Raw genomic sequence first — 12,221 nt, 5'->3', positions numbered from 1 at the left:
TCCAAGAGCCTTTATTGGAATTGCTATGCTCCCTCATAATGAGGAGTCATAGATATGTCTAGAGGGAGGGACCTGTTCACAGACTCATGTTGCATTAGACGTGCATGCAAAGTTTAAAAAGTTGGATGTTTCTGGCACACGCAGCTACACGCAAGGACACGGACGATAAACATAAACTAAGATTAAGAGCAACATACAATAATTTAAACTAAAACACTGTGGATATGTAAACACTGTACATACAGACATTGGGTGCTTGCTTACTTTAACCCCACCTCAGTATCAACTACTTACCTGTTGGGAGAAGCCACAGAAGAACTGATACAGGAACTGAGGGAAGATGAAGCAAACATTCTGGAAAAGATTTAAGAAAAACAACAAGAGGAGTCAGCGATAATCTTCCAACAAGAACATGTGAAGAGATTTGAAGAATCTAAAAATGCTACGATCTACACATTTCTGTTTATGCAGAGATTGGGCTATAAGCTCAGTGAGTGGTGAGTGGGCCGCAAGGAGCTGGCCTGCCAAAAAGGAAAAAATGAATCAGTTGGCAGGGCGCTGATTTCTGTGGAAGCCGCCCACACTGATCACTGCGCCCATGAATCCAGGAGAGAATGTTGCACCGGGGATTCATGAATCCAGTAATCTGTCAGAGTAGCTGCGAAAATCTGGCGCTTTGTAACTCAGTGTTTCACCGGGAATTACGCTAAAGTGATTAAAACGTGTGAGCCACTGGGGTACACAAAGCATTTGTCTGGTACCTTGTAGAAGAAGTACTGAACAAGCTCAGCAATTCGAATGTAGTAGAAGTGACCATGGACGAGTAACATCTTCTTCAGGTGTTTAAATTTCGGGATGGCATAGTCACTGTTCCTTGCTGCCTGTCGGCCCTCTTTACCCATGATACCTGAGGGAACACAAGAGACTGTTAAACAAAAAAATATAAAACCCAAATAAGAGCCAGTGAAATGTGGCAAAAGCAAACCTTTAAAAAATCAAGTTCAATATATTGTTTTTATAGCTTATCTATAAAATATAATCATTTAATTTCAAGTTTGTTGTTTAATTATCGCTATTATATTTTCCATTATAATGATAGCAACATTTTATGCAACCCTGTAAAATGTGACAAATTTGAGATAATCTTGGCTGTTCGTTTTTAATATGCATCAGTGTAATAAGCGTTAAAAATCAACTCTGGCTCTGGTGGAAAAAACGTCTTTCATATATTAATGGATGATTTAGCAAATTAGCCACTGATTAGTGCAGTGAAAGGAGCTCACCAATGCCCACATGCGCTTCCAGGATCATGCTGACATCGTTGGCTCCATCGCCAATAGCAAGGGTTATGGGATGCTCCTTGGAAGCTTTTATTAACTTCACAATCTGCAGAAACACAAACGCACCATTAATCAATACAACTGTTTGTCATTTGGGAAGAACGTTTGCAAAAGGAAGTGCCGCTCTGTCACCTGTGCTTTCTGCAGCGGTGCCATGCGACAGCAGAGCACGGCGCTACAGTTGCGACAGATGTCCAGAAAGATCTCTCTGTAGTTGCCGTTGCCGGCGCCCTCCTGGTTCGGCTTTAATACCGCAGACAGAGTGGCCCCGTCGATGATCAGACCAAAGTCGATGCAGTCGACTGACAACCTGGAAGAAAATACCACGAAACAAAGAAGATAAATCAATTGTAGACGAGACTGCGGTTTGAAGTTTAATGAACATAGATTGTGATTGTGTGATATGTGGATTCACAGCACTCTCCATGAGGTTGTCTCATACCCAGAAATCGAGCGTTGTCTGAGGACGGTCCTGTTCAGCTCGAACAGAACGTCGTGCAGACTCTGCTCCTCTGTGCGTTTCTTTGTCAGCTCCAGGATCTGTGTGCTTCGACGAAACAGTTTACTGGCGTAGCAGGTAGCCGCCGCCGTCTCCATCTTGTCTCCCGTCAGGACCCAAACCTTCATGCCGGCCTTGTGCAGGGACTCGATGGTATCTGCAGCTTTCTCCTGGAGCCTGCACGTCAATAAGTCAATCAGATCACAGCCTCCAGTCGGGTGGGTTAAAGCCTCAATCAATTACCAACTGGTGACAACTTGTCAATGCATGATCATTCCGCTCCCTGCTCATCAGCACTTCATCTATCAGGAAGTCAAACTGTAAATTAGTTAGGGTCAATACTGAAGTCTGCCTTGTTAGATGATGATGTTCTTAGAAAATGTTCAGTATCACAGGATAAAAAAAGAATAAAAGAACATTTATATTTTTGGCCACGTGAGTCATAAAAACACTTTGAAAATGGCGTCATGACTCATTAATCTCTCCTCTGTGCTTTGAATTCTCTCTCATCCTTCCTCTCTATCTCCCTGGTGACCAACCTGTCCTCCACCGCTGTAGCACCCAGAAGCACAAAGTCCCTCTCGATGATGTCATAGGCCTGCGCCAGCTTCTGCTCCCTGTCCTGCAGGGCCAGCTTGGCATCGGTCAGGTGATGACACGCCTCCTCGTATTCTGACTCCGACAGCCGTCGGTAGGCGACGCACAGAGTCCGCAGCCCTTCCTGTTATTACAGAGAGAAACCGAGAAACGTTGTATAATGTCATGTGAACCCAAGTGAGTTTGTTACCTCCGCCAAGAAGGTCAAAACAATTTGCTAAAAGATGCTAACAGGTTCAACAGCATAATTTTAACATAATTCTGTGTTAATCCTTTACACCAAAGTCATTTGATTAATTGCTTATACACAAATATCAACTTTCTTTATGTTGCTAATAAGTACATATTCATTTTTTTTATCAAATTTAATTTAGCTTTAAATTAAAATTAAATCCCTCACATTTATGAAATTATTTTATATTTCATGAGGTAGACGTCTATACGGACACATTATTGTCCTTTAACAAAGAAGAATATCACTGAGTGATGTGATTTTTTATCAAACCCACTCTAAATTCATACTGGTCACAATCTGTACACTTACTACAGCGTTCTGCTCTACCCGAGCTTTCACTTGTTCCACCTTCCCAGACACCACCCGGGGAAAAATGGACGAGTCTGCGCCCTTACAGAAGAGCAGGTATTCTCCTGAGAGTCCACAAACACACGAACAGCAAACAAAAACAAATTCAGACAAATCACAAGACTGTTCTAGTGTCTGATGGAAGATTTATAACGTGTATTAAAACTGATTTCTGAAAAAATGTTCACCTGAGCTTGACTTGACAATGACACTCATTCTCCTTCTGACAGAGTCGAAGTTCAGGACATGGAGCAGCTGAAACCTGGAGGAGAGACAGTGTTGGCATTCAAATTATCCTGTTGTTAACCTATTTATTTTATTTCCATGAAAGTATTTAGGATAAAACTATTTATTTATTAATTTTTAAGTGCATATTGCACTTCCTGGTCATGCTCCAGCTGAAGAAAGAGAGGGTCCTATCAAAAACAGAAAGTAATCAGAAATTGATTGAATTGATTTTCAACAGTTTTTTTTTAGCTCCTGCTCCCCTGCTTCCTTTATATAACTCACTATTGACAGACCACTGCAGAGAGTGATGGAGAGAGAGGATGGTCACAGCAACACTTCCAATTCCGATCAAAACATCAGACACTTTCCACAAAATGCATCTCTAATGCAACACTGCTGCCTTTCAATCAGTGAGAGCGTTTTGACCAACAACTCCGCCCACCGTTTCGTGGTTGTAGTTTTTATAGTAACATGAAACACAATCCGAGGTCTGGTTCCCTCCGGGCAGCTGATGTACAGACACAGATCCATCAACTGACTCACTCCTCGTTTCTCTCCTGTGGTGTGACCACAATGAACCAACCTTTCAATCTCATCATCTTTGTTGAGGATCTCCATGTAGTTGTCTTTCAGTCTTAGATAGGTGTAACCCAGCCTGGCAACAAGAGAGATGGAAAGAATATTAAGTCAGATAGAAGGTTTCCATGTACACTATGAGGAGCAGTAGTATTTGCATCACACTCAGAAAGGACTAAAGGTGTTCTGACACTGGATGGAAAAGAGGAGCCATTCACGTAGAGGATGCAGACATAGATGTCAACTTGGAACGATAACAAGATTTTTTGCATCTGATTTTCGTAGCAGAATTTGCCTCCTGCATGCTCTACCCAGGTGCCACACCTCATCTGGAAGCTCCGGACATTTTCTTGTTGTAATGTGAACATGTCTGACTGCGTTTTTCATATGTGAAAGACAAAATCTGGAAAATGTCCAGCCCCGATTGTCCAGATATTTTCCGGAGTTCATGTCTGAAAATGGCTTCTGTGGGGATCAGAGTTGAAAGCGTTGAAACTAAGTAGGTGGTCCAACATATGTGGCCTAAGACACATTTGCGTTCACGCAGCAAAAAGTATGAGGCCACGTGCGTCTCTAGGTGAATCAGTGAGTTTACCTCTTCATTCCTTCCACCAGAGCCACCTCATCCGGTGAGGAGGAGATGTAGAAGGAGGTGGGCCTGCCCTGGTGAATGCCTCTCTTGATACCATCCACCGTCTCCTCCTCCTTCACCTGGACCGTGTGGCACAGACACATCGCCCGGAAAAACAGATCCTCGTGTTCCTACAGACAAACAAATCCAGAAACACTTTTTATTTCACTCAGGCAACAGTTCAGTTCATGTCCAAGGTGCATCATTGAACTCAGTCATCGGGATATGGTTTCTTCTTTTCAAGCAGTAATCCTCAAGCTCCTTGCCATCCTAAGGATCACAGTGTGGTGCCATATTGTCACTGCTGTGGTATGTTTGAACTACATTTCCCAGCAGCAGAATATGCTTGAAATCTTTTTTCTTTCTTGAGTTCTCTGCACATTTAGGTTTTTTGGCAGGGGCTGCTCTTCTCCCTCTCTGGTCATATGTGGTGGCTTCTGCTGCCTATGCTGACTCCACAACTTTTCTTCTATTATATCTAAACAAATCACTGTTGCCCCTGCCAGGATCGCACGACTCATCACTTTCTCTGTGTCTGTGTCCATGTAAGACAGAGCAAACAGTGGCTGCAGAGAAAATGTTGAAGTTTATATGAACTGGATATACTGGAGGGTAACGCAAAATGGACATAAACGTCCAAGAAATTACTTTAATAGTCTTTCCGCCTGGAAATGTTAGTCGTCTTTCTTTTCTTGGTGCAGCGTAGTTTCAACTCAGGCTGGATTTAGGGGCCTGCTTACTTTACAGAAGCACGCACACACAAACACACACTTACTCTCCTGTATCCTCCAGGTGAGGAATCGATCATGTCTATACTTGACGCAGCGCTGAGGATTTGTCCGTTGCAGATGGCGTGCGGGACGTAGACGTTCCCATCAACACAGCATTCAATAAACTCCATGTTGTTCTCAGTCAGAGTGCCGGTCTTATCAGTGAACACATACTCCACCTGGGAGACAGAGAGAGAGAGTTACAGTGTGGGTGAGTGAGTGAGTGAGTGAGTGAATGAGAGAGAGAGTGTCTGTGTGTGGTTAGCTTGTGTGTGTGTATATATATATACCTGTCCCAGCTCTTCGTTCAGGTCGGAGGTGTTGACCTGAGCTCCCTCTCCCAGCTCGTCATCAAACATCTCCTCATCCCACGTGATGAAGTAGGAGCCGAGGAATTTCTGCATCTCCACCGTCACGTACATGGAGACCGGGATGATGTAGTTAAACAAGACCATGAAAGCCAGGAAGTCTGTGAACGCTCGGATCACCTGTGGTTGGGTGAACGAAAAATAACACCAATGATGTTTTAGTGAATATCAGAGTTGGGGGTTATAGGCATGGATATTTAGTTTTTAAAGCGGAGGTCGATGGACAAACCACGGGCCGCTGCCGCTCATTCTCAGTCCTGTGGTTGTACCAGGGCTCATCTCGGTCGGGAGACCACTGCCACGCGTATTTCAAAACAGTGTTGATCACCGCTTTACTGATCAAGATGCACAGATACACTATCAGGAAGGCATTCATCGACCTGCAGAGACGAGAGGGAGTAAAGTGAGGGTCAGGATCACGGCTCACTTTTTAAGACCCTGCAGAAACCCTGACTGTGCAGCAAAGGAGTTTAGACATTCATCGTACTTTTCTACAGCGGAGCGCTTTTGAGATTTAGACTGGTAATTAAGCGCCATCTTCGTCTCCATGCCAGTGTAGACTGCAACAGCTGAGGAGAGAGAAAACACAGAGTTACCACGACAATAACAACAACCTTTCTTTTGATGTTTTAACAATGTGAAGCTGTGTGTTTGTACCATAAATGCGTTGTGTGTTTTTCAGTGTCGCCCCTCTAAGGAGCAAGTTCTCAGCTCCGAGTGGTCTGCAAGAATAAAACACAATCCTTAGTTGCCTTTATTTCAAAAAACACCATTTGATGATTTGAGAAAAAAAAGTTGGCCCTGTGAAAACTAAAGGAAAAGTAAAAGATAAAGTTCTCACCGAGCCACGGGCTCTTCATTGTCCTTGTAAATATTGATGCGTCCCACAAATCTGGAAAAGGTCACAGCTAAATCGAATCAAGACAGAACTAAAGGAAGATTTACTTCTAAGAGGTGGTAATAGGTCAGAGAAAGATGCATCAGTGAGTGTGTGTCAGACTCACTTGTAGAGGTCAGGCTGCGGTTGTTCACATTCAATGGTGGCATGTAGCGAATCCACCTCCTGCTCCGTTCTAAAGGCCATGGTATCTGGTACGGCATAATAGGTCTGAGGGACAAAGGCAGAGGACGAGGGAATGAAGAAGACAACAGAGGAAAATGTCACCCGCAGCCAGTAATGAGAGCAGGGATCATTTGCTTCCTCATCACAGGGTCCACCAGGAGAGGCAGCGAGGTGAACCATCACAGGCAATTGGCAGGTCAGCAGACGACAAGCATGCTGGGAAGGTGAGCGCAGCAGGGGGTCACCCTGGGGGCATATAGGAGGAGGGTGGGTGCAGTACTACAGTGTAGCGTAGAGTTTAAATTTATCTGCAAATCGATCAATTCATATTTGGGTCTATAGGCCAGAAGAACGTCCTAAAAATTAAGGTGACTTCTTCAATTTGCTTGTTTTGTCTAAATATTCAAAGTAAAAAAAAACAACCTAAGTGGACTGTTTGGTTCTTTTGAAAATCAATGAATTTGATCTAAAAGATTAAATAACAAAAAATGTCATCTCTAGATGAGTGTGTACCGCGTGGGAAATTAGTCTTTTTAAATTTTTTGTAGAAATGTATTATCAATTATAAATCAATGTGTTGTAGAAATTAGTTCTAAATAAACATATTGGAGGAAATTTAACATTTTCAAGCTGTAAATTGTCATGGAACATAGTTGGAAATCCAAGTGTGTTTAGTGAAACTATTGTTTAACATTGTATGAGACAAAATACAAAATAATTGTGAAATATGATAATTATACAATGTTTGTGATAATGACCATAATGAACAATGTTGTCATAGAGCTGACACACGCATTACGTGTTAATGTGAATGCAGGACTTTAACCATTTGATGAGGAGGAACTTTTATAAGGTTATAAATTTGAAAAATACTATTTTTAGTACTTTCAAATCTCTTAAATATGGCTGAGTAATTTCCTAGACCCTAAAAGGGCCTATATTAACCTTTGGGGTTTTATTTTTAGGGATTAAAGGTGGTAAATTTAAAACTCTAGTGAAAAAACGTTATTGAATCCACATCATGCACTCGTCCCGGCACCTTGTGACTGGACTCCCCGTCCAGGCTGGTGGTGGTGACGAAGCAGGTCCCATCCTGACGACTGGCGGAGAGAAGGATGAGGTCACAGGGAAAAGTCTCGTCCTCCCTCACCACAACGATGTCCCCCACCTGACGGAACAGGACTCATCACACACACGATCCCATAATGGCTTTTTACATCCATAATAAATGATAAGGATTTTGACGAGAGGTTCACATAAACAGAGAGTAAAAGACATACAGACGTCCATTTTTTCCCCAAAGGATTTAGAAGTTGCATAACAGATTATGCGAGCGGAGCAGCTTAAGCTCAGATAAATCCCATCTCCACGGTGACCGTACACGCACGCGCTCTGATTTTGCATGATTAATATATTCATCATTATTCCTGCTCCCAATTCACACTCTAATCCTCTCCGTTTGATCTGCGGAAGAGAGAAACCTTGGTGCAGAAAACAGGAGAAGACTCAAGAGACAGAGAGAAAGGACAGAGAGAGAGAAAGACGGGGACAATGACTCACAAAGGGGGACAGAAAAAGCCAGGAGGAGAGTTTCTGGTGCAGGTGAATGTAAAATGAAATCTACTGCGATGGAAACACAAACTAATGCTCTGTAACCGTTAATGCTGTGGAACTGTATCGAAGCCTCATTCCAAGATGACACTCAACATCCAGCACCGTCTCCGCGCTCAACAGGAGCAGCAGACGCAGCAGAATCTAAACATACCTGCACCCATTAAATACCCTTCTCGACACAATGGTGTAACTGGACTGAATATTATACTACGCATCTACATAGGAGGTGCTGAGCTCAACACTCACATAATGCAAACAGACACCTTTGTTTTTATCCACGCTGGGATGATATGAGAGGGATTCTGCAGAGAAAAATGCAAGCTCAGTGATATTGGTTCTTGCTTTTCGACAGAAATCTTGACATTCAGCCCTGCTCCGGGTACCAGTACGGGGGATGTTCATTTAATCGTTAACCGACAGCTATAGCCCAATGTTCTGCTGAGTTCTCCCCTGCCTGCACAGGAAGGTAATAACTCTATGGATGTTTTGACGGTCCACTGGGCCACCAAAGCAGTGACATTTCTCCTGGTGCTGCAGATGGCTGGTCTGACTGTGACAGACCAGAGTGTGTGCGAGAGAGCGACAGCGGGGCAGAGTGATGCATACAGTTCTACAACGAAGCAACAGCACAAATCACTACGCTGGACATCTTTTATATTATTATGGTTTGGATAAGTTGGGCTCCTTTCTGACCTGGTATCAACATCCGTCCTGAGAGATCTGATCACAAATGTACAGCGCTAGATTTGTGTGTTTACCCCTGAGACAATTTACCCCTGAGACACATTCAGGACGCATTAAAATGAGTCCTGAATGTGACTCCTGTGGCTACTTGTGATCGGATCACTCATATGCAAATAAACACCAGCGTCACTTTTTGTACGCTAAGACCAAATGATGTTGGTTTTACCCAGAGTTCATAGTCACTGCATTTGTGTGTGTGTCTGTATTTTGGCATGAGCGAGCGAGCAGGAGAGAATGAGGAAGTCAGGAATGAATCTTGTGCAGCTACTGTGGAGAAATATCTTATCCATTTAAGAAACGTATCAGTCATTATGTCTGGATATATTGATATTGTGGCCGCAAACAAATCAATGTATGGACACTGAGAGGCATAAAAATATGTTTGATTCGTAGTGAAACTGTAGCGGGTCAGAGACGTCAGCTGAGTAGACAGCTCTTCATATGTGGCCCAGGACGCATAAGCAGTCCCTCAGGACGGATGTTAAGACCACGTCTGAATGAGGTCATAGACTTTAAATGACCACTTATTACTGTAAATGTGTTAATATGCTTGAAGTCCCAGTCTTAAATGCAACAGCAGAAGAGTGACTTGTGTATTGGTTAACACTCCAGCCAACAAAACAGAGTATTACTTGTGTCACATTGTTTTAATAAAGATTAAACTGCGGTTTTGTCTGAAATGATCAAACTGAACTCATGATTCAAATTCTTTGTGAAATCCCTTGTGCATGGCTACACAAGTTGAATTTGACGTGGTAAATTAAAATCTATGATACATAATATTGCTGAAAACATATAAAGTATGATAGAATAAAAATCTTGCGCATATCCAGGAATTAGACTGAGCCACGCTACCAAACTGTGATCTGCTGTTGCATCAGAATGACATAAGAGGATGACGACAGGAAGACCTGAATCTATAAAATGCATCAGTCCTGTTAATTCCCGCGGGGGGGACTCGTGCGTGGTGTGCCAGGGGACAGCGATTGTTCCCTCTACTACAGCTTCAGAGATATTAATTGGTGGGAAAGACAAGAGTGAGCCAGAGAGGAAGAAGGAAACAAAGTTGGAGAGGACTGCGGAGAAGAGGAGGCGGGGTGAGACACGACAGATATAGAGAAAAGTGAGCTACGCAGCAGTACAGCGGTGTCGCTTTGTGGCCTCAGGTGCTGTGCTGCTCTAATGAGGCCATTCTTACCCGTAGCTTGTGACTCTGCGTCCTCACCACCTTCCCCTGCTGCACCATGTCCACCGGACACTGGTTTATAGAGCAGTCAGCTTTGTGTCTGAGCCAGTCCTCATAGCCCTGAGAGAGATGCAGCAGGAGAGGGAAGAGAGAACAAGATTATAACGGTGTGTTTGTTGGCAAGAGAGAAAGAGAGAATATGGATTATTGTGCAGAGAGAATCGGGGCCAGAACGTAGCATGAGATCAAGAGAGAGAGAGAGAGAGAGAGAGGGGAGAGGTGAAAGTCACACTCTGTAATTAATTAGCATTGTGCTCCCTGAGCTTAGTGACCTCTTTCCTGGATTTCTAAGCAACACGTCATGTTTTAGATTTATGTCCCGGTAAAACTCAGGCCTCCGTAGCCTGAACAGCTTCATCGATCACTGATAGCACCCCATCTCTCAGCTCCAGCACACGGCAGAGAGGATGCAGCTCCGAGGGGCACAGGACACTCGGCCGGAGTGATTAACAGAGGAGACCATTCATTATCATATTTCTCACATCACCAGACATATTCAATGGCATGTCCCCTCTCTGAGCGAGGAATGCGTGTATGCGGATAACAGAGCGTCCCGATTGGCTGTGCGTATTCGATGCTGCGAGCTGGTGTGTGTGAAAGAGAGAGAGAGAGAGAGAGAGAGAGAGAGAGAGAGAGAGAGAGAGAGAGAGAGAGAGAGAGAGAGGGATCGTTGTGGGCAATATTTCCTGGAAATGCATGCGCTGTTTGTGTGTGTCCTACCTGTTTTATGGCGGTGACAGTGATAACAAAGAAGAGGGGCAGGCCGCTGGTGACTGGGCTGGTGGGGGTGTCGATGATAAGCTGCAAAGAGGAGAGAGAGAGAGCGGTGCAGGGGTAGGGGTGGAAGAAAGGGGAGGCAGAGAGGAGAGATGCCAAGTATGCAATGCTGAGTAAGGAAGTGCAGCAGGGAGAAAAAAAGCCTCCGTAATAAGGACTCGAGCATCAATCTTGCAAACTTGAAGTGTCCCAGTAATCAAATCTTGTTTTATATATATTCCATCTGCACTCATACAGGAGAAGAATACAACAAAGAGGGAGCTCTGCAACTGACAAAAAGAAAAAGAGGAGGCCGTGCCAACATTGCTGCTGTGCGCGTTGCCCAGTTTGTCCCGTTGAGAGGGTGCAGTATTTCACATGCTACTGATGAAACACCAAAACTGTGGCTACGCTGCATTCAGGTAAATTGTTGTCTCCTCCTCAATAAAGTCGCCCCCTTGTATGATCATTCCAAATTTGGTTCGATATAGTGGTTAAAAGAAAAAGCTGTTTCTCTTTGATTAAGAATTAGACAGAAAGATATTGAGACTATTGAGAGATATTTCAGGATAATTACATGTAAACAAATTCATTTTTTGTTCATAATCCCTCATTCACATGGATTTCACTATTAATCTTCGATAATTGCTTTTATTGTTAAATCAGGAAACAGTGATGGCAGGGTCTTCAACCAATCCTGAGTTAATTTAAGGATAAGAGGATTAAGAAATGACTGAAAATGCAAAACATTACAAAATCTGTGAAAGTGAAAAAATTTTAAAGAGTAAATATAAGAAAAGTTAGTGAGCTCTGAAATTTAAACTATGGGAAGAACTGCCATTCATTTTGGTGGAGACATGGATGTGCAAAGTTAATTTAACCAAATGATCTGCTGCTTTAGAGCCAACTTTGACCTTGAAGACTTCATACCTTGCCTCAGAATTGTTTTTGAAAATCATCACTGAACAAATCTACAGTATATGGTTACCTACTGTACCTATGACAAATTAAGCAGTATATGCCATGGACTATAATTAAGGGCAACTTTATCATCATGTTGAGCGCAGACATTAGAGAATGCAGGTTATCTCAAATAGCTAAATATCAGTGTATCGGTTGTGTTTTTTGTTCTTCCTTTGACAAACAAGAGCTAAGAGAGGGTTTCTGTGGCGCCTCAGTCTTTGCAGATCAAACAGGTGGAAAAAA

At 43.2% G+C, this 12,221-nt stretch overlaps 1 protein-coding gene across 6 annotated transcripts in view; it reads right to left on the bottom strand.

Moving 5' to 3' along the window:
• Positions 1-12,221, bottom strand: part of LOC118119943 (phospholipid-transporting ATPase IH-like) — a 36,012-nt gene that overhangs the window by 11,608 nt on the left and 12,183 nt on the right. For all 6 annotated transcript variants that reach the window (XM_035174441.2, XM_047342584.1, XM_047342583.1 and 3 more), the window contains exons 4-23: positions 10,980-11,060; positions 10,212-10,319; positions 7,695-7,823; positions 6,597-6,700; positions 6,434-6,484; positions 6,250-6,314; positions 6,080-6,161; positions 5,822-5,972; positions 5,515-5,712; positions 5,230-5,403; positions 4,419-4,585; positions 3,831-3,902; positions 3,208-3,281; positions 2,981-3,084; positions 2,379-2,560; positions 1,783-2,016; positions 1,473-1,650; positions 1,284-1,386; positions 762-907; positions 295-354 (exon numbers count right to left, since the gene is read on the bottom strand). In XM_035174441.2, the coding sequence (XP_035030332.2) occupies positions 295-354; positions 762-907; positions 1,284-1,386; positions 1,473-1,650; positions 1,783-2,016; positions 2,379-2,560; positions 2,981-3,084; positions 3,208-3,281; positions 3,831-3,902; positions 4,419-4,585; positions 5,230-5,403; positions 5,515-5,712; positions 5,822-5,972; positions 6,080-6,161; positions 6,250-6,314; positions 6,434-6,484; positions 6,597-6,700; positions 7,695-7,823; positions 10,212-10,319; positions 10,980-11,060 (2,463 nt within the window). The remainder of the gene's footprint in view (positions 1-294; positions 355-761; positions 908-1,283; positions 1,387-1,472; positions 1,651-1,782; positions 2,017-2,378; positions 2,561-2,980; positions 3,085-3,207; positions 3,282-3,830; positions 3,903-4,418; positions 4,586-5,229; positions 5,404-5,514; positions 5,713-5,821; positions 5,973-6,079; positions 6,162-6,249; positions 6,315-6,433; positions 6,485-6,596; positions 6,701-7,694; positions 7,824-10,211; positions 10,320-10,979; positions 11,061-12,221) is intronic.

The sequence above is a fragment of the Hippoglossus stenolepis genome, chromosome 13 (genome assembly GCF_022539355.2).
Source record: "Hippoglossus stenolepis isolate QCI-W04-F060 chromosome 13, HSTE1.2, whole genome shotgun sequence".
NCBI lineage: Eukaryota > Metazoa > Chordata > Actinopteri > Pleuronectiformes > Pleuronectidae > Hippoglossus > Hippoglossus stenolepis.
The sequence above is the reverse complement of the archived record's forward strand: the minus strand, read 5'-3'. Positions and strand labels throughout refer to the sequence as shown.